We start from the raw sequence: 23,595 nt of genomic DNA, 5'->3' as shown, positions 1-23,595 counted from the left end.
AGTAATTTCCTTTTATAGGCATAGACTCAAAGCTACCTGTAGACAGGAGAAGGATGAAGTGGAAAAGTGAAAATTCCAGAAGTAGGGTCAAAAGTGAGATTTGGAGTAGACACCTTCCTAAGACAAAGTCTTAAAGGCAGTCACACAAGAGAAATCCATACAGTATCATGCCTAATTTGTTCCAGTCTTCTTTGATCTTCATAGAATCACAGAATGGCCTAGGTTAGAAAGGACCTTAGAGATCATGTAATCCAACCTCCCTGGCATGGGCAGGGATGCCTCTCAGCTAGACCAGGTTACTCAAAGGCTCATCTAACCTGGCCTTGACACTTCTCTAGGGAGGGGGCATCCACAACTTCTCTGGACAATTTATTCCAGAGTCTTGCCACCCTCGTACTGAAGAATTTTTTCCCAAGATCTAATCTAAACCTATTCTCCTTCAATTTAAATCTATTTCCCCTTGTCCTATCGGTGGACACTCGTGTAAAAAGTCCCTCCCCAGTCTTCCTGTAGGTTCCCTTCAGGTAATGGAAGGCAGTTATAAGGTCCCTCTGAATTCCTCTCTTTTCAAGACTGAACAATCTCAGTTCCCTTAGCATGACAGAGGTGCTCCAGCCCCGGGATCATCTTTGTGACCCTCCTCTGAACTCGCTCCAACAGATCTATGTCTTATTACAAGTAGAGCAGCAGGGAACATATGACAAAGTTGTCAAATCTGAGAAAGTTGAATAAGATATCAACTGGCAGTGGTGAGCTGGATCCCCAGTGTAAAACGCCTGTCTGTTTTCCATGACTTCTTATCAACACCTGTCCATTTTTTAGGTGGTCCCAAGTGTAAGTTTATGTGCTGGATCACATGATACAGGCCATGGTGTGACATATAGGGTCACACTCCGGATATTACATGAGAGACGTGGCTGTAAGGGCATGAGTTCATCAGGTATATGCACTGTGCTGTGAATGGAAGCGTCTCTTCCACTGGGAGTCTGATAAACATGGACTTCCATTAAGAAATCATGGTATTTCTTTTTCTCTATTTTATTTTATTCTTTTTTTGCCTCCAGCCCACTGGTTTTAATATGCAGTAGCTTTCTACAGGAAGTAGACCATTTATCATACAAATATATTTGCCATATTGAAATGCTTTCTTTCAACTTATTCCAAGGAAAGACATTTATCAAAATATATTTGACTAATAGACTAAGCCTAATTTTGTTTTAGAGAATGTAATTTTGAAGAAAGCCTTTCCCGTGATTTAAATCCTTCCAGCAAAACATAATTAAGAAAATACTTTCAGTAAATATTTTTCTATCAACACTGATGCTAAGTCTCAGTTTCAGAAAGAAGACCAGAGCAAAATAGCCATGCTGAAATCCATTCGCCCTTTATATTTCATAATCTCTTTCATTAGGAGTAATATCTTTTCTGTTGAGCAGTATTGTAGTAGTTGAAAACAAAGCTGCATATTGTTTGAGGGTAAACCGGGGTTTTCAGTTTTAATAACATGTTCTCCTAAAGAGCGTCACTTAAAGAAGAAAAAAAAAATCAAGAGATTTTAATATTTTTAATGATTGACTTATATAGACCAGATAACTTTCTTTGGTGGTAGTATCTCTAGTCAATGCCTTCATGCTCTCCATATATCATTATTCTTGCCATTTGGGTCTGCATTGTCATGTGTTTTCCCCTCCCTCAATTTATTCTTTCCCCTGCCTTGTGGGATACAGCACTTTGCTATTCAAAATCTTCTTCCAGCTGTGTATCATCTCTTTTATGTTATTCTTCATAACAATAGCAGTTAGGCAAAGTCACACAAAATCACTCTTAGACACTTTATCACATGTAGTGGTCGTATAAATCTGCACATCTATATACTAGAGCAAGGATTCATCTGCCTAAATGTTAGACATTCACAAACTAGGCATCTACACCAAAGCTAATCATCTTGACTTCTTTTACAAGTCATTGAAGAAAAACAGGAACTTTTTGAGACAATACACGTCCGCCTTAAAATGGATGAATAAAATAAGTCAGATGAATTGAGCCAAGAGTAACTCTAAAACTACCTGAGATGAATTCTAGGAGTCTCTACTTTTCAGGTGAGGGACACTTTTTACAGCATCTGATAGTGTTCTGAGCTCCAGCTTAGAAGTCTCTGCTGAATTGTGCATAGTGATTTTCTTAGTGCTTCTGTCAAGATTCTGTACTGCAGTGTGATTGCATCTTTGAATTCTCTTAAGAACTGCAGCATCGAATCTCACAAGTCAAACTTGCTTTCCAGGAGATCTGACAAAAGATCTCCTAGATCTTTTGTGTTTATTTAGTTCCCCCAAGACTTCCGAGGCCTTAACAGTAGGCTTTTGAGTACAGCTCTTAGCATAGGTGCCACTGATCTACCTTGTGAGGGCTAATTGCAAATGTCAGTGTGGTCCACAGTGTTCTTATCACTAATGGAGATTGATACATTTTTCTCCTAATTTATCTGTATTTCACATATTAAAAGTCAAGACTGTACTTCATATCCTTTACATAAAGAACATCTTCTCTCTTGTTTTGGTAGGATCATATCCTTCAGACATTTTCGAGGCTCTTCCATGTTGAAAGCCGACAAATCAGAGGGATAATGAGAAAGAAATTCTCATTATTCATATTAGAACAAGAAATATTTCATATTACAACAAGAAATGCTGAAATGCATGGTAGGAAGTTTCCAAGCCTGTTACAAGATGTACAAGAAGCAGCTTTCTTTTGTCATCAGTGCTCACACTGCATTAGTGACTCTGTAGAAAAATATTTCTGTGCTTTACATGTGCCAGGCAACTTGGCATTTGTTCCTGCACCAAATGCTAGCATGTCCCTGAAGTGTCCAGAGCTGACAAAGCAATTATTTAAGCATTCATATAACCACCTCCAGGAAATTCTGCCTGTGTAGCTGCTCTTTGGAGTCACCCACTCTGTGGCAGTCTAGATGGATAGTATTGTAAACACAGAAAGTAACCTGCTTAAACAAAAGTTCTTCAGTAGCTGTAGTCCACTTTCCACTTCTATCCGGAGCCTGTCTGGTTTAGAGATTCGGTGGGAGCATTGTAGTTAAGGGGAGGATCAATGACGTGGGATGTGCTCTGCTCACTATTGCCTTATGCTGAAAATCAATTTGGAGGGGAAATATAATTACTCAATCACAAGGCTAAATTATTTGTATTTTTAGTAATGACACATGGACAGTCTTTGGCTCATGTAGTCAGTATGTAATATGTATGTATTCACCATGCAGTATGTAGTAAGGTAGACCCCACGGCTTGAAGAATTGAGCGTTATATGACTTGTCCTTTTCGGCAGTGGGATTTAAATTTGAGGAAAAGTTTTTGTTTTACTTGATTCAAAGCAAGATGTTGTTTTCAATTTACTAAGGGATGAACTTTCTGTTTTAAATACAAAGGGTGTGGGTCATCTGCATATCCAGTGTGAATGTTTTTGGCACCTTAAAACTTTCTAAATGACTCTGTATGCGTAGAACAGCCAATTACATGGAGTATCATATGTGTAAACTGTTTGGAATTTGAATGGTTTTACCCTTGACAACACTCAAGAAAAAGCAGATGCATGCTGTGTAGGTTAGATTCAAATTATTTAATACCTTTAACAAGATGCTTAGTTTTACCCTATTTCTGTGTGGGAAAGCTGTTGTAAGAAACAAAAAATACACAATCATTATGCTATAAAAAGGTTGAAAACTGACTGGAATTCTTTTAAATATACACCATCATTCAAGGTTCCCATGACTATAAGAAGTTCCCATTGCTGCAGTTTCCTCGGTGAAGAAGAAGAAAATCTTTACCTCTACCTTATTGGTTTTAGCTAAAGAAAATGAGCAAAGCATAATAAACGTCAGTAAACTTACAAAGGTTTCAGCTTAACACCATTTATCGGGAAAGGCTAGGTCGCTGGTGTGATTCTTCTCCCAGCCTCATTTGTCTGTGTAAGTTTTCCATATACACACAGAGCTCCCTGACATTAATATGAGCAGACCTCACATATGTTCTTTCATGTGTCCAGCTGCACTCCTGAATTCATGAGGCATTTGAATGCTGTTATAACAACATTAGCTAAGATTGTATCTTGCTTAGTAATATTATTTCCTTTTTGCATGAAAAATGGCTTTGATATTATTGTTTATATAATTTATAAATGACGCGACATTTTTTTTCCCGAGTAATTTCTGCTGCACTGCCTAAATCATAGAATTTATTCTCAATAATAAAGCATCTGGTATTGTGGAACAGAAATATCTGAGACCAGCAAGTGCATCCTCTTGTAGTCAGAAATAAAAAAAACAGTGTCTTTGTTATGGGAAATTTATGATTTAAGAATTTTCTTGTAGGGAAGCAAAGCACTGTGTGTCTTACATATATTACTTTTAACTTTATAGAATTTCATAAATCATTTACACAGCCAAGGTTTTAATATTTATAGAACTTGCACTAAAAATTTTGTGTCCAGTGATTTTATCAAGTCATTCATTGTACCTCAAAAAAGTGTGGGTGAACTAAGTGATACACGTCTCTTATAGAAAATATAATTGTCTACAAGGCTTCCAGGCAGTCATCCATATTTTTCTAAGTTCAGATGTTTTATTGATAGTAGCTTGATTGCATTTTTAAAATTTTTATAGTATTTAGACCTGTCATTTAGATGACTTAATGCATTTATAAGGGCAAAATCCAGATGATCTACAAGGATTTTATAATTTGTAATTTCTATGACAATTTTTTAAAAAACATATAGCTATATATTTTAATGTAAAAATACAATACAAATAGGAACAAAACAGATTTTGGATAGAGTTGTTGCTTATTCTCTGATAATTATACTTTTATGTTAACTGGATTTTTTTTAAATAATCGGTATTTTCTATGAGACACAGCTAAATGAATAAGAAAGTCAGCTCTCTACCCTTTAACTGAAGAGGAGAGGACAAAAGGTAGAGGAGAAATGCTCTATTTTGATCAGGCAACAGACTCAACTTTGCATGTGTTCTTCCGCGCAGGTTTAGGTTCAGGGCTTACCTTTTGATAAACAGTAACTGTTGCTGATAAAAAAAATGAATCTTTTAAAATGTTAGTAATTTCTATGTGCTGATGACTCGGGTATGCTGGGCTAAGTGTGTCTGGTCTTGGACACATACAGTATGTGGATGCACCTTATAGTAATACACAGGTGAGAAGACTCTTGGAAATCTTTTTCATAAGCAGGAGTCAGTTACATCAGCAGATGAGTCTGGGATCTGCTTTAAAAACTGGAACCCAGAATCTTCTCCAGAGATCCTTTTAGTCTCTTTTACCACTGCTAAATTGAAGAGTGAAAAAGAGAATATATAGTTCAAATGACATATTCAGAGAAGTATTTGGTATTTCTTGTATAAAATCAGTCCAGGTGACTTGACTACCAAGAGAGCTTGAAGAGTCATGATAATTTTGGTGTTTTCTTCAATATCTGATCAAATAATTGGCGCTATGTCAAAACAGTAATTTAGCATAGTAGGATCTACTACGGACTGCCAGAAAAGCCTAATGCTTCTCAACATCTGTTCGTGTAGACTCCTAGAGGATGAACTTAAGTATATACAGCACACCCGTACTGTAAAGTACTGTAAAGCTAATTTAGTTTCTGTCTTTGAGTGTATGTCTATATGCACATATTGTAGACATGCAAGTAGCAAGTGAAGACTGGGCCAGTTTCTGGTGACTAGGTGTGTGCCCATTTGCAGTGGGATTGTGTATATGGTCAGTACATCTCGACTTTTTGATAACTTATTTTCCTATTTTTAAGAAGTTATTTTCTATGTAGATGCAAAAATGAAAGTTCAAATTGACAGAAATCCTTGCTCTTGACAAGCTCATACAAAACTATGTAATTGCCGTGGGACAATACATGACTAGGAGAGCTGGCAAAGCCAGGATGGGTTTTGTAAAATACAGCTAAGGTGCTATGTTCACTGTAGAACAGCAAGCATGTAATAGCTATACTCCTGGATTCCTTTCTGGTGGCTTATTTTGGATTATAAGTGATGATTGTTGCTGAGAATTTTAAAATTTGGAAAAATAGCAAGTAGTTGGCAATGGTAGATTCTTAATGCGTAATGATAAATACCTACATTTAAATTCAGTCATTTCAATGAAAATACACCATTTCTCAGAAATAGTTGGGAGAGTCAGTGAGAATTATCGGTTTTACCTCTTCTGCTTATAAAGCCTGTTTTATTTCAGTTCTCTGCTCGTAGATTTTGATACCAAATTATAGGCAACAAAATTGCAACTTTTTTAGTCAGACTTTGGTTTTGGGTACAGCACTTGTATTGCTGACAGAAAAAAGACATAACTGGAAATTCCATGGCAGAAGTACCTTTTGCAAAATGCTATTAGCTTTCAGAAGAATATCTCTTTCACCTTTACCAGGGTAGTCACACTTTTATTTGTAATATAGTCCAGATGTTAATGGTCACGAAAGGTGGTTTTGGTGAGAATTTCTGATTTTAGAATGTGATCTTCCTTTCAAGAATCGGGAAACATATTTAATACATTTACAGCATGCCTGTTAATTACCTAGAAAATATGAATGAATTAAAGTTTAAAATAATTTTATAAAGTCTTTATCACTGTTTTTATTAAATCAAAGGATATTAAATACGCTAAATGTTATACTGACTGTAATGGACTAAGTTCAAAGTGTCCTTTTGAAAGTAAAACCTTTGTATTTTGTACATTTCCTTCTTTAAAATGAAAATTAGGCTTGATTTCTTTTCCATATGGCATATGCAAGTCGATGTATTTGGAGAAAACAAGTGAAAAAAGATCATATTTCTCACTGAATGCAATATCCCTCTGAGGAGACTATATTTTACTTTTCTAAAGCCTGTATTAGCTTTTTTAGCTTTAGTTTTATGGATCTGTATCTTCATATTCTCTCTGTAAAGTTTTCTGCACGAGTGTTAAGACCGTGAATAGACCTATTAGTTATATTTCACTGACTTGCTGATGTAATTTCAGAGGAGTAAATTGAACAATGTCAAAGTATGATCTTAAGTAATGGAAACTGAGAAATTTTCCTTGTCGTCTGTACTAAAAATAGCAGAAATACTTTGGTTTAGTGTTCTTTTAGAAATGAAGTTTGATAGAAGAATCAACATTTTTTCCTGATACAATATTATCAAAATATTCTGTAGCATGTAGCAACAAAATATTTATCAGGTAACGTAGTAATAATGATGAGGAAAAAGAAAGAGAGAAATTTAATAATGCAAAATGTGTGAGCATAATTTACAATTTAAAGTACTACATAAAAATGAATGTTTTATTAAAGTACATTAGTATTTCTCCACTTTTCTGGACAGAAGCATTAATTTAGACCTTTTCTTTAAAACTATTTTTTAAACCTTTCTTCCTGCCACGTGTATATCATGCAGGTTAAATTCTGATTCTATATAATAGTATATATTTCATCAAAAGTCTATAAATTTATTTCCAGTTTTGAGGTACCTGTGCTTACTGAAATTCTACTCAATATTTAGCAGATACTTCTCTGGGAATTTCAAGCAAAGTTAATGTGCTTTTTATTATAAAAGTAGTTTCTAGATTTGTTTTTCTTATCAAGTGATCATATTTAACAGATCATTTAACGTTCCTTAGAACATTATCTACAGTAGAGCTGAATGTAGAGTACCATTGTTTTAACTATTTTATTGAAGTGATTAGAATAAATTATTTTATTCAAGTGATGAGAATAGTTGCTAGTTTATGTAAGAAAAACAAAGAAATACGTTCCTTCAGGAAGAACTGTTTCTTTAGATTTTGACAAGATCTCATTCCATATTCAAATGCTTTCTTTTCTGAAAATTCTGTTAGGAATACAGTACAGTTTGCTTTCTAATTTACTGTAAGTAGTTTCATAGGAACAGTTAAAAACTCAGAGGCGTTGATGCTATACACTGCACATAATTTTATGCACACATAGACACATACAAACACACCTCTGGCCTCACTTTATTTCATATTCCATGTACTCTATTGGAGCCTTTTCCTTGGAAGCCCTTTTTGAGTCCTGTTAGCACAGGTTATGATAGGATGACCAGAAGTCTTTACAATTTTACTGTATCTTTGTCTGTCCTTTCTTTCACCTTTCCTTTACTGCACTATCTTGTCTGATTCTCGCAGGAGACATGGATTACAACTGGTTGGACCATACGTCTTGGCATAGCAGTGAGGCATCCCCAATGTCTTTGGTGAGACATGTGGAGCCTTACCATTTAGTTTCCTTTATCATTTCCCATTTCCTTTGTTTTATTTACACCTTTGCATGTTTTCTTTTTTGTATCCTTTTTTTATCCCACACCTATAGGGGACAGTCGAAAGGGAAAAAGAAAAACTAGTGAGCAGGCAGTTTTGTCGGATTCTAACACCTTATCCGAGAGGCAAAAGAAAATGGTGTGCTTTGGTGGCCACTCTTTGGAAGAGGACTTGGAATGGTCTGAGCCTCAGATAAAAGACTCTGGGGTAGATACGTGTAGTAGCACAACTCTAAACGAGGAACATAGCCATAGCGAGAAGGTACTGAGATTATGGAGCCTGCATTTTAACCTGCTCATTTGGTCTTTGTTTGCTCTCTGTCACTCATTGAAGTAGTGCATAAAATAAAAGATAGGGTGTTTCTAGAGACAATGTAGCATTTCTTAAGGTGCAGAAAAGAAAAACAAATGCAAAGTCTCTGCATGCTTGCAGCTTTTAATGTTTGGCAGCCTAAGAAAAAAATTGAGAGGCTTAAAGGAATGCTGTTCTTATGGTTGCATAATAGAATATCATGATCTTATCTTCAAGTAAAAAGTAATTAACAATAATGATTCTACTGATTGGCTTATTTGATTTGCTATGTTTAAACTCCTGGGGCTGAAATTAAATTAATAGTTGAAAACCCAGGTAAAAATGGGAGAAAATTGCGTCTCTCTGCACAGAAAAGTTGTTTTTCTTTTTTCCCTTTCACTGTCATGGTTGTTCTTTTGTTTTGTAGCCATGCCATTTTTGTGCAGTATTGTGCAGAATTAAAGGCTTTGCCATCTGCTTTGGTATTTTTTTATTTTTGCTTTCTGTTTGGTGGAGATTATGATAAATCTTTTTAGAGTTATTAATTGTAATGGGAGCAGATTTGTCTGTGCCTGCTAATTTTGCATGAAATAGAGCATGAAATAGTATTATTTGTGAAAAAGTGCTATGATTACACAAATAAAATGTGAAAATTTGATTAATTATGCCAATATACAAGTATAACCATGCCCATATATAGTAATAAAATAATAACAGTAAACTTGTCTATGTTTTGTATGTGAAGTAATTATTCCAAGAAAGAAACAATACATTTAAATAGAGTAATGACTCTACCTTTTAATGCATTCTATAATTTTGAATATGCTACTACTGAGAGAAAAGCACGGAAAAAGTCTGTCAGTCACAGAAAACTGACATGTTTGGAATAGTGAAAAAGAAGAAATACCTCACACAAAAGTTCTGGTTTAAGTGGAACTTCCTTTTCACTATTGGTCTTGTACTAGACCTCTGCAGTTGTTTTTCTCACCGTGACTATCATTGTGTGTAGAAAACTGTGTATAGTTTTCTATATTTGTCTAATGAAGACATGAAGTTCATTCTAGATAATTATAAATTGGATATATTAAGATAAATAGTATTAAATATTAGACATTCAACATACAGAGATCTATTTAATTTTCTGTATTTCTATTTACATTAAATGTTAGTGTAATCATAGTACTTTCATGGCATTTTTGAAATATCATAGCAGGAAATGAAAAGTATTACTGAAATGTTTTTCTTTAAAACCCTATTCACTGTATTCTCCATTAACACTGATAGCATCCAGTAACTTGGCAACCATCCAAAGATGGAGACCGTCTCATTGGTCGAATTTTGTTAAATAAAAGGCTAAAAGATGGAAGTGTGCCTAGAGACTCAGGAGCGATGCTTGGATTGAAGGTTGGTAATGAATAATTTTGGAACTAACAACTCAGTTAAAGTAGCTACAATTATAATGATAGTATTCTTATATTATGTAGCATATGCATACTGATTATCTATAACGTCTTATCATTCTCAAAATCACGATATGGAGACATTATATATTCAGTTACCAAGAGTAATTTTACAAGGTCCCTGGTAGGCTCAACATTTTGTATTTTTCTGAAAGACTAGGCATGTTTTCACAAGTTTAGTGAGAATGTCTTCTCTGCAAGGTACTAATTGCATCCTTGCTGGGCAATCCAAGACTTGTGCGCTTACTTCAGCTCTGAGCATTGCACCGTAGTATAACTTCTGTTCCCCAAAAGAGGGGGAAATGTGAAAAATGAATTATCTCATTTGAAGGTCTTGTGGACATCTGGAAGTTAATGACATTTTAATATAGAGGAGAGTCTGCTGATGGAAAAGCCTTTTCCCCTCTGATTTTAAATACACAAGACAGAAAATTATGTAATATTTATTGTATATTATTACAAAGTAATGCGCTTGCGTCCTTTTCTTTCGTGATGCTGTACTATTTGAATGCATTATGAAGCTATCTTGATCTCATTTTTGTGTGATATTATTATTTGCATTTCCAGCAATACTAGTACAAGAATGAGAATGAATTATACTCAATAAAAGAAAAAAGCATGACACTAAATTCACTTTGGGTACATAGATTAGGGATTAAATCAGTGTAGTTGTATCATATATTAACAAGCTTTAAATTTTTTTTTATTTTTTATTTAATTGACAAATTATTTTATTCTGAAGTCAGTGGGGAAGCCAGGTGAGCATCCCTTTTCGTATATGTTTTAGTGTCTTAATGTCAAAACGTGCAAAAGAAGAGATTAACAGTACCACCATGAAGTAATTTTTGTTTAAACTTCTATTTTTAGAACTCTTCACTGAGATTAATGAGTAGTTTAGATTCAAGAGTAACCACTTTTAAACCTCAATAGACATCTAGAAAGAGTGATTTTCAGCAGGTATTCCTGACCTGAATTTTCAGATATTTGCAGCATTGAAAGTAACCTAGACGGGATTCAGTATTACAAATTCTAAATCCCAGTATGAAGACTGTTAAGAAACCTTAAAAATTGGAAGATGTTGCAGTTATAACCAATTCTGATATGTGAATATCCTGATTCTACGATAAATATTGAGGTCAAACCTGTTTAAATTTCCTGTAGAGAAGTCTTCAGTATGACAAGCATTTTCATGTGACTTGCCCAGCCAAAGGGAATTTGATTAAATGAGACATTTGATGCGTAGTGTGAACATCATGAGTTCTGTTACATTAATATATCTGTTTTCAGTTAAAAAGTATTGAAATAAGCAGTCTTATAACCAATACCTTACTTTTTTGGGAGTGGTAATTTATAATACAGTAAAATACTATATGTATACTTGCTAAAGTTTCAAAGCTTTAGCATTTGGTATTTGCATTGTGTTTAAATTTCACAAATACCCAGAATAGGTACAAACATAACCTGTCATAGCCAAAATTCTGAAGTGTTTTTGTTCAAGTTTATCTGTCTTACCTAGGCTACCTGAAAACAAAGGAAATGATTGAGTTCTTTCTGTTACCAGAACGTTTAAGTTATTTAAAGTAATTTTCATTCTATGAAAATACTTCCTCTTTGAAACAGGTAGTAGGAGGAAAGATGACTGAATCAGGTCGACTCTGTGCATTTATCACCAAAGTTAAAAAAGGAAGCTTAGCTGATACAGTTGGGCATCTTAGACCAGGTATGTATCTATTACAGATTTATACTACTGTGTTGCTTTTCTGAAGATGATAACAGATGAGTGAGATTAACTAGACGTGAAATTATGTTAAATAAGTGTGATGAGCTACTGCAGAATTCAACCTGACATTCAGTTACTTAATTATTGATATTACTGTTTTAGGGAAATCAGTATATTCTCATGTTTCTCAAAATAATTTTAGAATTTTTATTTATGTTTTTGTGTTCACATAATATTCCATTGATGTCTCGCCTAGTCATTTTGTGGTATATATTTTATTTAGAGCAAACCAAGCTATTACAAATGTGCGAACAGAACCAGCTCTGTTAAGATACTGCTGCTATGCCAACATGCAAACCATGGACTGATAGAATGGAGAATATACAAGAAATATTAACAATTAACATAAGAAATATCTGAACCTTAAATACTAGATTTGTAGAGGTAAATAGATCTTCAAAATAGTAAGTTGATGAGATACGCTGTTTTAAAGATCTGCGTTTTTTAAAGAGCACGTTGGGATTTCTGTAAGCCACAGCTTCCAAAGAGTAAGAGCTGTCTCTGATTCAGTAGGGCTCCTACTGATATTATCGCTTCACTGAATTTTACATATTTAAACCTGAGCTGCAGAAAACCTTTAATACTCGGGATTTTCCTATGTGAAGAAGTCCAAGCTTGTTCTAGAACATAGATTTCACAATTATGTAGACTGACAGCAGAATGGCTTAAATTGTCATTACAATCCACAGCACACTTCCTAAGCAGGGTGTTGTTACTGAAATTATAGGTGATGAAGTATTAGAATGGAATGGAAGGCTACTGCAAGGAGCCACCTTTGAGGAGGTGTATAACATCATTTTAGAATCCAAACCTGAGCCACAAGTGGAGCTTGTTGTTTCGAGACCAATAGGGTAAGTAATCTTGTGGATTCTTGTAGTAAATATGATAAAAATGTGACTAAATTTCACTGTTAGGGCAGAGCATATCAAACAGATTCATAGACACTGTAACTGTAAATAGTAAAACTGTATGCAAAATTCTGTAAACTAAAAGCATAGCTAAAATGGTAAATCACACCACTAAGTAAAAGAGCTGATGTGAAACCCTGTATTCTCCGAGAGTTCCAAACTTTATCTCCTAATATGGTCAAAATCAGGTTCCCTCTGTGGTTGTTTATTTGGCAATCCACTAAATATTGGTTCTGAAACTGTGATTATACTCTTTATTGTTGTGTCTTTATTGTTCTTGACCCTTGATTTTTATTTCTCCATTACTATTTTTATATAATATATAAAAATTATATGTTCGTATTTGGTCTATGAAATGATGATGAACGCTATTTATTAAGAGTATCCAATGTAGAATTTTGCACAAAATATTGTATGCTAATGACATAACCAATATGCTTTAGAAAGTCTCAGATCTACATTCTCATCATATTCATCTGTGAAATCTATTAAATTATTGCTTGTTATCTCATACAGAACATACCTGAATAGCTAGCGCTGGGTGGAACTTTTTCTTAGGTTCTTCACATTGGTTAATTTTCTTAACTTTCAGACCTATCCTCAGTGTCTAAACTTAAATTTTTCTTGTGTAGCAGAAGTTGCTTTGTTATATTAGACTGTGAATACTTCCCCTTCTTCATCTGTTCTTTTTCTTCCAAGTTCCTACAGTCACATCCATCCTTTTTTTACATCTCCATTGGAAGTTCCATAGCTGATCACATCAGCGCTATGAAGAGAGGGATGCTTAGCACTGAGTTTGAGGATGCTTACGGTCGTTAAGAATTTTCTATTGTCCCCCACAGATTTTATTGTGAAGTATGTGATGCAACTGGGCAGGGTGCTGGGTAATCTTGTCTAGGATCCCTTTACCACATGACTAGATGTTCTTTCAAGATCCCTTGCAACCCGGGCTGTTCTATAATTCTATAATTGTATATTAATGAATACATTTATCCCTTTGTTTTTTATAAGATGCACACAATTATCTTACCTGTATATAAGAAAAAGCACAGGTAACACAACAACTACAAAGTAGGAAGTACTGAAAAAATCTAGAACCGTATAATCTTGAGGACGGAATTTCAGTGAGGATAGTTCGTTACCACTTCAGCTGTAATAGGAACTTAATGTGTTTGCCACATCAGGAATTTAACACATAGGAACTTAATGTGGTTTAACAATTCCAAATGAATTTGATAATAAACAAAAACTGCTTTATCTTGTCAGTGAGATGAGAGGCTATCTCCTCACATGATACTGAATTGCAGCCCCTTTGGGGTAAAGGCTGTAGTATCATCTGTCCTCTTCTTAAAAACCTTTCCATAACTTGAGAGTTGTGGGTATAATAGTAATGCTAAGGGACAGACAACATTACTAGAAGAATATTGTCTCAGAAAAGGAGAATTCAAACTCATCTCATAACATGTGTAAGATATTTTATAGTTTCTCTCAATGAGACATTTATAGCAAAAGTTTCAAGGAAGTGCTCATGTCTTGAAAATACTTTTTCTCTTTCTGCATTCTTTTCATTGTGTGATGCCTCCTATATTTTTTCTTATACTTTAATATTTACTGTCTGTTGTTTATCTTTCTTATTACCCCGTCTTCTGTTATGTTAAAATGTGCTTCACTTCCTGTCACTAGAATAGCTTATCTATAATTCCTTAAAGGAAGTGATTTTGGCTCTCAAGATGTCTTCTTCAGCATTACCTGCTTAGCACATGGTCTGAAGAACTGAGCCAGATCAGGCCTGAAAGAGTTGTATTGTGTACTTGATTCCCAGTGGCTTTTTGCAGTAGATAGAAAAATGAGTTCTTACCTCCAAAACTCCAGTTATTAATCTAAAGAGATTTATAACTTAAGTCTCAGTGACAAATGCTTTCTGCAAGTTAGTAAAGTTTTAGATTCTAGTGACATGTATGTAACTCTTTGGGGTTTTGATATTGACAATATAACTTCAGAAATGTTTTTCATGAGATTTGAGCTAATGAACTGGAAATACCATATTATCTTCTCAGTTTAGAAGATTTCAGGTGATAATCAAATGGACTATAGAAATTAATATCTTATGCTTGCCCAAGGAAACATAGTGTCATAGGTTTGTGTTCAGCCCCAAGGAATAAAGTTTTAATGTATTTAAAATCATTAAAAGTTCAGATTTATCAGATGTCAGAAATGATGATTACTTCAGTTAGAATGATTAATCCCCACTTGAAGGATTTCACTTTTACTTTGAGGTGTATCACATTGCTTATAAAGAAAGTCTCTTGATGGTCTCATGGCAGCTCACTAACTCATCCCAGAAATTTTCATTTACTGGCAATTAACTGTGAAAGAGAACCAGTTGTCACATCCTGATATTCTGAATATAAAACAAATTCCAATAAATATGATTGTTAGTTCTTCTTCATTTTATTATGAACTAACTGCTATGAAAACTGAAAATTACAAGCTAAGATGATAAAGGAAGATAAAATGCAAAGCTGCTTTAAAAAAAAAAAAGAAAAAATCGTATCATTTTACCAGCAATTTATCCCTTTTACTATCTTAAAATAACAATTGATGGCCGAGGTAATCTTCTGTGTGAGGTGGCATTCTATTATACACAAGAAGTTATCTATTTACTGCTTTATAATTATCAGAAATACTTATTTTAAAATGCATAACTTTTTCATAGTTACGACTTTTTTTTTTAATTCAGAAGGAATGATGCGTTGTGTTTTATTAATTATTCTATACAATCTGCTCGCACTGGAACATACCTTAAAGTGTAAAGAGATGCCTAGAACTTCTGTTGCTTCTCCTACATTTGTTTATCTCAGTTTGAGTTCCTTGTATATAATACAATTCACACCACCATGAAATAGTGGGACCTGCGTGCTTTACTAACAACAGAGACTGGTTTTTCCTTGTCTGCAGTGGACAGATACAGCAGTTGCGTGCCTTCTGATTTGTTCGAATTGTTGGGTACTATACATCAATTCCTTTTGAAAGATTCCTCAGTCTGCTTAGTAAAGCAATCTTTCTAGTGAGCCTTGAAAATAAATGTTTGGAAACAGTATACCAAAAAGGAATTAGATAGGTTTTATTATATATAATACAGACAGCAAACTGAAAAACATTTTTAACTTCCCCTTCCTTTTCATATACCTATGTGGTGAGTTGACCTTGGCTAGCCACCAAACACCCAGCCAGCCACATTCTCCCACTCCTTCCTCAGCGGGACAGATGGAGAAAATAAGACAGAAAATCTCATGGGTCAAGATAAGGATGGGGAGATCATTCAGTGATTACCATCATGGGCAAAGCAGACTTGGCTTGGGGAAGATGAATTTATTAGGTATTAAAAAAAAAAGGGTGGTGAGAAATAAAAAAGAAACCAAACTCCACTTTGCCTTCCCCTTCCCTCTCCCCAGGCTCAAATTCAGTCCTTTGTTCCTCGCTCTTCTACCTTCCCCTCATAAGAAGAATATGTTCCTTTGGGAGACAAGTGGGCCTAATGATGTGCTTTCATTGTGACTGAGTGCTTTAAAATTGCATAGTTCTATGCACAATTTAATACAGGTGTTGCAACATCTCATGTATGTGCAAATATGCAGTTTTGCTGAATGAAATTGCACATTGCAATTGAATGTGGAATTGCACATGGAAAAGGTAAGATTGTCCAAATTTGAGGTTCAGGGATGGTAAAGAACATATGGGAATAGTCATTACTGCCAATTTAGTACGTTTGAGTGAGGGTCCAATAAATTTAATTAATGTACAATGTCATCATGAAGTCTGCTACTCACAGTTTTAGGGTACCATTAACTCTGAGACTGTGGTTTTTTTTAAATTTGTTTGCTGAATTATTTTATTTGTGACTGTGCAGCCTCTCTCCTGCATCTACCAAACTGCTTGTTCTGTAGGCTTTAGTTTGGCACTGAAATTATTTATACTGGATAAAAGATAAATCTTCCCCATGGCTGAAGACATGCAGCAGATCATACACCTTTCCTGAGGCATTCCATGGTGGATTGACAAGTGTTACAATGTAACTGAAATTTGAATATGCTTGTTAGATAAAGGATCAGCCTGTCTTAATTTTCCTGATTTCAGGGACATTCCCAGAATACCTGACAGCACACATGCACAGCTGGAGTCCAGTAAGTTTCAATTGTGGGGTAGGAAAATCTTCTCTCTCTTTTATGTAAGCACAAATAGATTGGCAAATGTCATCTACAGTCAGTATAGCTCTTGTCTCCTTGTCTGCATTTGTCTCAATATGTCATCGTACTGTATTATCTATTTACCTTTGTTTGACAATGAACTATTAAAGTCAGGATACCTTGATTAACTCTTGACACTTGGTTATCAGCTTGTGCTATTTTTTACTGAGAAGGAAGCATAATTCGAACTAATATACAAGAACATTAATCGTAATATTTGATTTCCCAGTTTGTATTTTTTTTTGCATTTCAGTTATAAACTAAAAATCTGGATTAAATGGTCTTTATTTACAACCTGAGATATAGCTACTTTGAAATTAGAATACTTTTACTTTATTATTCAGCACTCCTTAAATTGGCTAAACCAGTATGCCATGTGAGGAAAAATAACGTCCTTTGTCTTAAATCTGATAAGTTGGATTTCAGCCTGGAGTTATTTATCATTGTTTTAGAACTCTTTTATAATAGAAGCCATGAATAACATAAACTTGATTATAATAATATGTAAAACTCCTTCAATAACTTTTCATTGATCAGCCAAGTCTTAAAATAAAATCCATTTAATGTTTTGTGAGATGTGGATTGTCTTTTGTATTTATAAAAATACTTTACTTTTACTCAATGTTTTTTATGTCAAAACTTGTCCACTGACTGTTTGCAGACCTTGTAGATTTGAAAGAAAATGCATAATAAGCATTACATGCATCCTGATGTTTTTGTGAAAATCTATTTAAAAAGTATTCTGATTGTACAAGATAATAAGTCAAAATACTGAACTCGTTTGACCACAGTAAAGTATTCACATTTACTATTTAGGAATTTTGGGCCTTCAACTTATTACACATAACTGCAGTCAGAATATCTGAATAAACTTTTTTTCCGTCTATAAATCCAAGCTTTTGATTGCCTCTGAGCACCAAAAGATACAGTATCATTATTTGGTAATTTTTAATAGATTAGAAAGTGATATTACAACAACTTTATTGTATGTTTGATTGTATTTCTACCTTTTTTATTTAAAGAATGTTGTGAAAAATGAGTAAGTGCTACTATCTATAAAATATTTCTGTTTGTAATTACAGGTTCTAGTTCATTTGAATCTCAAAAAATGGACCGACCTTCTATTTCAGTGACTTCTCCTATGAGTCCTGGCATGTTAAGAGATGTTCCACAGTTCTTGTCTGGACAACTTTCAGTATGTAAACATTTCATTGATATTAATGTTGTGCTTTTTGCAGCATATACAGCTCTCATTGCAGAGTGCAGGTTACCTCTAACATAAATTTATTATTAAACTAGCTATTTTTTTTGTTGTCGTTGTTAATGCTACATATCTCAGTGTAGGCAGGGCCATAGTATTATAAGGATGTTAGTTTTGTTAGCTTTTGGAAATTTTATATGTGTTGAATTAGATATATATGTATGTATATTTATCTGTTAAGCTAGACTGGTAAAGTCAAATTTTCAGAAAGGTGTAATCTTGGCCTGCAGTTATGTTTGCGCTGTTAAGTGTGTACACTTTTTCAACTGTAACACTTAAACGTACACTTGGTAGATTTTATTACCTGTGTGCTTGGACATCAATATTGCTTATTTCTTATGCACTAACTTTCATATATACCTTTCCCTAGATATCCCTTTGATTGTTTACTTCTATTGTATTCTTTGTACCAGTGTTATTCACTTTTGTTCTTCGCTCTCATTAAGAACAAAGGTCATTACATGAATGTTTTCTTTAAAAGGGTACGTTTTTATACTAAAGTGAGGATCTTGGGTTTTGTACACCTTTCTGTGTCATTTACTGCTCCAAAGTGTGATTTTTCAAAAGTGCTCAGTTATGGCCTGGTACACATTGAAAAGGAGAGACAAATGGAATGGAAGCAGTGCAAAAGTGGTGTTAAACAAATTTGAAAGTGTCATATTAGTATTTCTTCCCAATTGTTTATGTTAAGATAATGAGTGTGCCATAAAAATACGCATAAAATTCAAGCAGACTGGTTTTTATAGGTCTCACAGAAATGGTTTATGGTATTGATAGAGGAGAGGAAGAAACATTTTTCTGTATGTTCAGCAGCCATGTTGGCTCCTTTTGCAATGCATGAGACATTATTTGTTTTGCTCATCAGACTAGTCATCTACTACATATAATTTTTAATTTTCTGTAACTCTTGTACTTAACTACTTTGAAAGACTCCGTTCTTTGGAAAAATGGAAAAATAAGAATCTTGACTGTAGAGTGCAGAATGCTCTGCAAAAACTGCAATGACATGGGAACATGAACAGAAACTGTCAAAATGCACAGACTGAGGTTTCTAAAACCAATTTGTTTTTGCAAGACAGCAAAAAATTGTTGATAATGAAAACAGTGGAAAGAAATCTCTTTTGGCTATATCTCATAAAAGATTAGACTGTCAAAAAGTTTTGATTCCTAGCTTCCAGCATGAAATTCACGATCCAGAGTTAGCTGCTCAGACATTCAATGCACAGACACTGTCACACTGTGGTCCAAATATTGGAAGAACACAGAACTGGCTTCCTCACTTTTTCAGTTTCAGAAACAAAATATTTGGGAGTTGAAGATTAGGATTTAGTCGTAAAATCAGTAAATCTGTTGATTTTCTGGTTTGATAGCATCTGTCAGTTTGAGATGCATAGGAATAGTATCAGGAGTTTTGGAGGTATATTCTAATTCACTGAGAATAACAGAATTCTCAAGGTTTTATAACTCGGAATGGCATATAAATTCAGTATTTAACTCAAGAAGGCATCATTCCCACTTTTCATTTTTTTAATCTTGTTTCAAGATATAAATTCAAGACATAAATTAGTAAGCATATAACATTTCTATCCATCTTAGGAAACTAAATAATATTAGGAGACATTTAAAAATTGTCCACTTTGTACCTCCTTATGAACTATTTGCACTTTCACAGGATACTTCCTACTGCACAAAATCCTTGTTTCCCTCAAAGAGCAGCTAACACCTGAGAGCACACAACTCCAGCTGACTGACACTGAAATGCTTAATAACTCTCTAAATTCAAGTCCTACTGTCTCAATGTAGACACCTAACATTTGTAGACAGTTTGAAAATTAGACGCTTATCGTACCCACTAAAGAAAAGTTGGAACTAGCTATATTTCATGTTAATCATGTTAAATGCACATCCCAGCTCCTGCTCAAGGCTTTGGGAGGCTAGTAGTAAACCTCTTGTTTTGCAAAGATGGAGGCTGTCACGATGTCTGAAGGTGGTGTGGATAGATAGCAATGTGTCACCTGTCTGGTCTCATTGAAATGTGTAGACTAAAATATAATTTTAGAAGAAGATTACTTTAAGAGAATTGAAATATTCTACTGGAACATTTTTTTCAAAAGAGTAAATATGTGTAGTTTTCTTTTTGGTCTGATATTTTAAGTGGGTTTCAAAAAATATTTTTAAATTTGGGGTTTATGTGTCTTGAAAATAGTGCAATGGTTCCGTATTTCTTTTTAAATTTAGACTTCTCATTTTATAACTTTAAAAAGTTTTGAAACTTTGGAAATATTAGTGAAACAAACAATTCTTCGTGGAGTTGGATATATTTTGAAAAATTATAATGAGCTATCATATTTTCTAATTTTGGACTTTTAGCAAAGGTGAAGTAATAAGGAGAAAATGAATCAACTTCAAAAAACAATGTTTTAGCTTGTACACTACAAACTGGACGAGCTTCAGTATCTTGATTTTCCATGTTTTTTATCAGCTCTGTTTTTTGACAGAAGAGTTGATGGAACACTCATTCATTCCAAATAGCTCAGTAAGATGGAAGTGAAAGGATATACTAAATTCCAAATGTAGTTGGGAATGTGCTCTTTATGGTGTGTGTGTGTCTAGGCAGAGTAACTGCAGCGCCCGGGCAGCCGATGGGGACAGGATGCTGTTCTTAGTGGAAGTGGTGGATCAGTTCTGAGTGATGGTGGCACAGGTGTGATGAATCTGAGGGAATGGATGCTAGGCAAGATTTTGAATGTGTTTTCTGTATTTTCTGTACTTTTGGACAATACAATGTAGGCCTGATAGGCCATTGTTTGGGAATGTGCGGTTAACAGGCTGTGAAATGCAAGAGTACTGGGCAGAATTGGAAATATCTACAGTTCAAGTGGAGGTGTGAAGTATTTGCATAAATACTTGGATATATACATCTTTGTTCAGACAGTGTTACAAAGCCTTCATGGCTTTTTATATTAAGTGTTTTGGAATGTATTTCTTTATGTTCAGTATGGTTTTAGCCACTTTAGCTGCAGTGAAGCCTCTCTATTACACAGAGATCTGTGTCTGTTCACGTGATGGTTTTTTTGCTCTGTGTTGGCGTTGGTCTGTGTACCTGTTTTCTTCTGCTGAGGTTACGGTCACGCTCCAGAGCTGGCTAATAGGATTTCTCATGAAGCAAATCATCTCGCATAGCTATGAAATAATTATTCTCCCAAAATACATACTTCACTGAAGAAATTATATGCACCTACAGTAAACTGTTGTATGTTATAGTTTACTGAGGTATATAAATAATTTACCTGTATTCTGTGCAGATTATTTAATAGCATTTTTGATTCACATTGTTCTTTCAGGGAAGTATCTGACTGTTATTGCAGTTATTGTTTTATTATTATTTGCTTTATCTGGTTCCTGTTTCTGTGATTTTTCATCGATTTGCTTTTTCTTTTGATATCATTCTGAAAAAGTATTCTTTGTGTGTTGGTCCTTTTTACTTCATTACTGCATTCTGGCTACATTTTCAATAATGCATGAAAAGTATAACTTGGAATGCTTTTGCATTAGTTAGATTTAGAGACTGATAACATGACTAGCAGACCATATAAACTGATACAGGTATAAAATTACAGTATTTTGGGTTTGTAGTGGTGTAAAATCTAAGAGAAAAGGAATGTAATTTATAAAATTATTCTATTTGCTTGTACAGCTGAACTACATAACCACTTGAATAGATTTTCTATACATATTCAGTTTACAAAGCAATAAAAATAAGGTATAGTAATTATAGTTGTAATATCAGCACATTAGTAAACAGATATTGTACATTGTGAAGAACATAGTATGTCAGTGTATTAGGGGGATGAGGTCAAGTATGAGACATGCTCCTCTTCTTCCTTTCACCTTTTCCATTTTTCCTGTCTTTTTTTCCCTTTCTACCTCTACACAAGTAAATTGCTGTTGCTCTAATGTTAAAACCTGGAAAGTTCTAGGTAGTGCACACAATGTGCGTATTTTCCTCCATTTTCCAAGGCATAATATGGCAGGTGAGGGTCTGTGGTGTGTGGTGGAAGATGCTCTATCCCTCTTATGATTGAGATGATATTCTGTAATATCTATGTTTCTCTTGTAAAATGGAGCTTAAGCAAGCTGAAGATCTACTTCTGTGTGCATGAGTAGGTCACAATCTAGCAAGCATACATTGGACTAAGCAGCACTGTCTGTGCTGAATGGGGAGCAGTGTGAAGCTTCTGCACCACCCAGAGCAGAGGAGCACATCAGAGAAAACCTGTGATCCAGACTGTCATATTTTCTTATATATCCTCTTGCTTTGGTGCGAGAATGGATTACTTCACACCATTTATGGAACAGATTTTTCCAGCGCCTGTACACGCCAAGTAAGCAAGGAAGGTGGCAGAAACATAATCACACTGCCTATCCCCATATTTTGGGTACGTTTCTTACCAAAGTGAATCCTGAGTAGTAGTTTCCATCATTTTGGAATAGATCAGTGATCTCAGAAAAAGGAAAAGGAAAAAAAAAAAGATAAAGAGAAGGAAGATAAAGGAGATTCAGATCTGTCAGACTGTTGTGTTTGTTGTGACCTATTCCCATGCTCCCATTCCCCCAACATGTGCTCCTGTTCCTGTGCATTCCCCATGCTCAGTACCCTTTCTGTGCCACTGCATTAGCTGTTGCCCTAAGCTGAAGATGGAGAGTGGTTAGTTGGAGTTTGTAGCCAGTCAAGGAGCTTAGGAGAGTTGCCTGTACCGATGTAGTCTTGATGTAGCCACTGGAAGCCACAAGGCTATATGTGGTCTAAAGTGTTAGATCACAAAAAATAGGAGCTATAAATGCATCTGTGCGTGCAATGTAACTTACTAAATGCTCTAGACACCATTTCATGCAAGGGATTTCTGTATATACCATATGTCATTTCTGTCACGATTGCTAGAGAATTGAAATACATCCATTGGACCTTCCCCATGTAATCCTACTAACAGATAGCAGTAACCAGGACTAGTATTTAGGATGGCTTTCTATAGAAATGCTTCTTAAAGTTGCAGAAAAAAAGAAAACTTTTTACTTTACTTATTTTGTGCTAGAAAGCAACCAAAGCTGTCAGTGTGTGTACTTGCTTCTGTCTCTGAATCTGCATCTACAATCTTCCTGAATGAGATGGTCAAGCTGAACTTATGTTTTGTACCCCACTTTTAAATCACACTTTGCTGATCTGCTCTTTTTGTTAATATTATTTCTAAATCTGTAGTAAATGTTATCTGTAGACCTGCAAAGTGAAATCCTTGCTCCTGGGGAAT

General features: G+C 34.7%; 1 protein-coding gene across 1 annotated transcript in view; it reads left to right on the top strand.

The window, feature by feature from the left end:
* Positions 1 to 8,119: 8,119 nt before the first annotated feature.
* Positions 8,120 to 23,595, top strand: part of LOC104280050 (regulating synaptic membrane exocytosis protein 2-like) — a gene marked incomplete at both ends in the record, with an annotated part of 41,404 nt that continues 25,928 nt past the window's right edge. Inside the window, 6 exons of the mRNA XM_009877579.1 lie at positions 8,120 to 8,278; positions 9,918 to 10,037; positions 11,714 to 11,813; positions 12,601 to 12,724; positions 16,919 to 16,965; positions 18,111 to 18,223. Coding sequence (XP_009875881.1) covers positions 8,120 to 8,278; positions 9,918 to 10,037; positions 11,714 to 11,813; positions 12,601 to 12,724; positions 16,919 to 16,965; positions 18,111 to 18,223 — 663 coding nt within the window. The remainder of the gene's footprint in view (positions 8,279 to 9,917; positions 10,038 to 11,713; positions 11,814 to 12,600; positions 12,725 to 16,918; positions 16,966 to 18,110; positions 18,224 to 23,595) is intronic.

Source organism: Apaloderma vittatum, unplaced genomic scaffold (genome assembly GCF_000703405.1).
Source record: "Apaloderma vittatum isolate BGI_N311 unplaced genomic scaffold, ASM70340v1 scaffold7521, whole genome shotgun sequence".
In the NCBI taxonomy this organism is placed as follows: domain Eukaryota; kingdom Metazoa; phylum Chordata; class Aves; order Trogoniformes; family Trogonidae; genus Apaloderma; species Apaloderma vittatum.
This window is presented reverse-complemented; position numbering and strand designations above follow the sequence as displayed.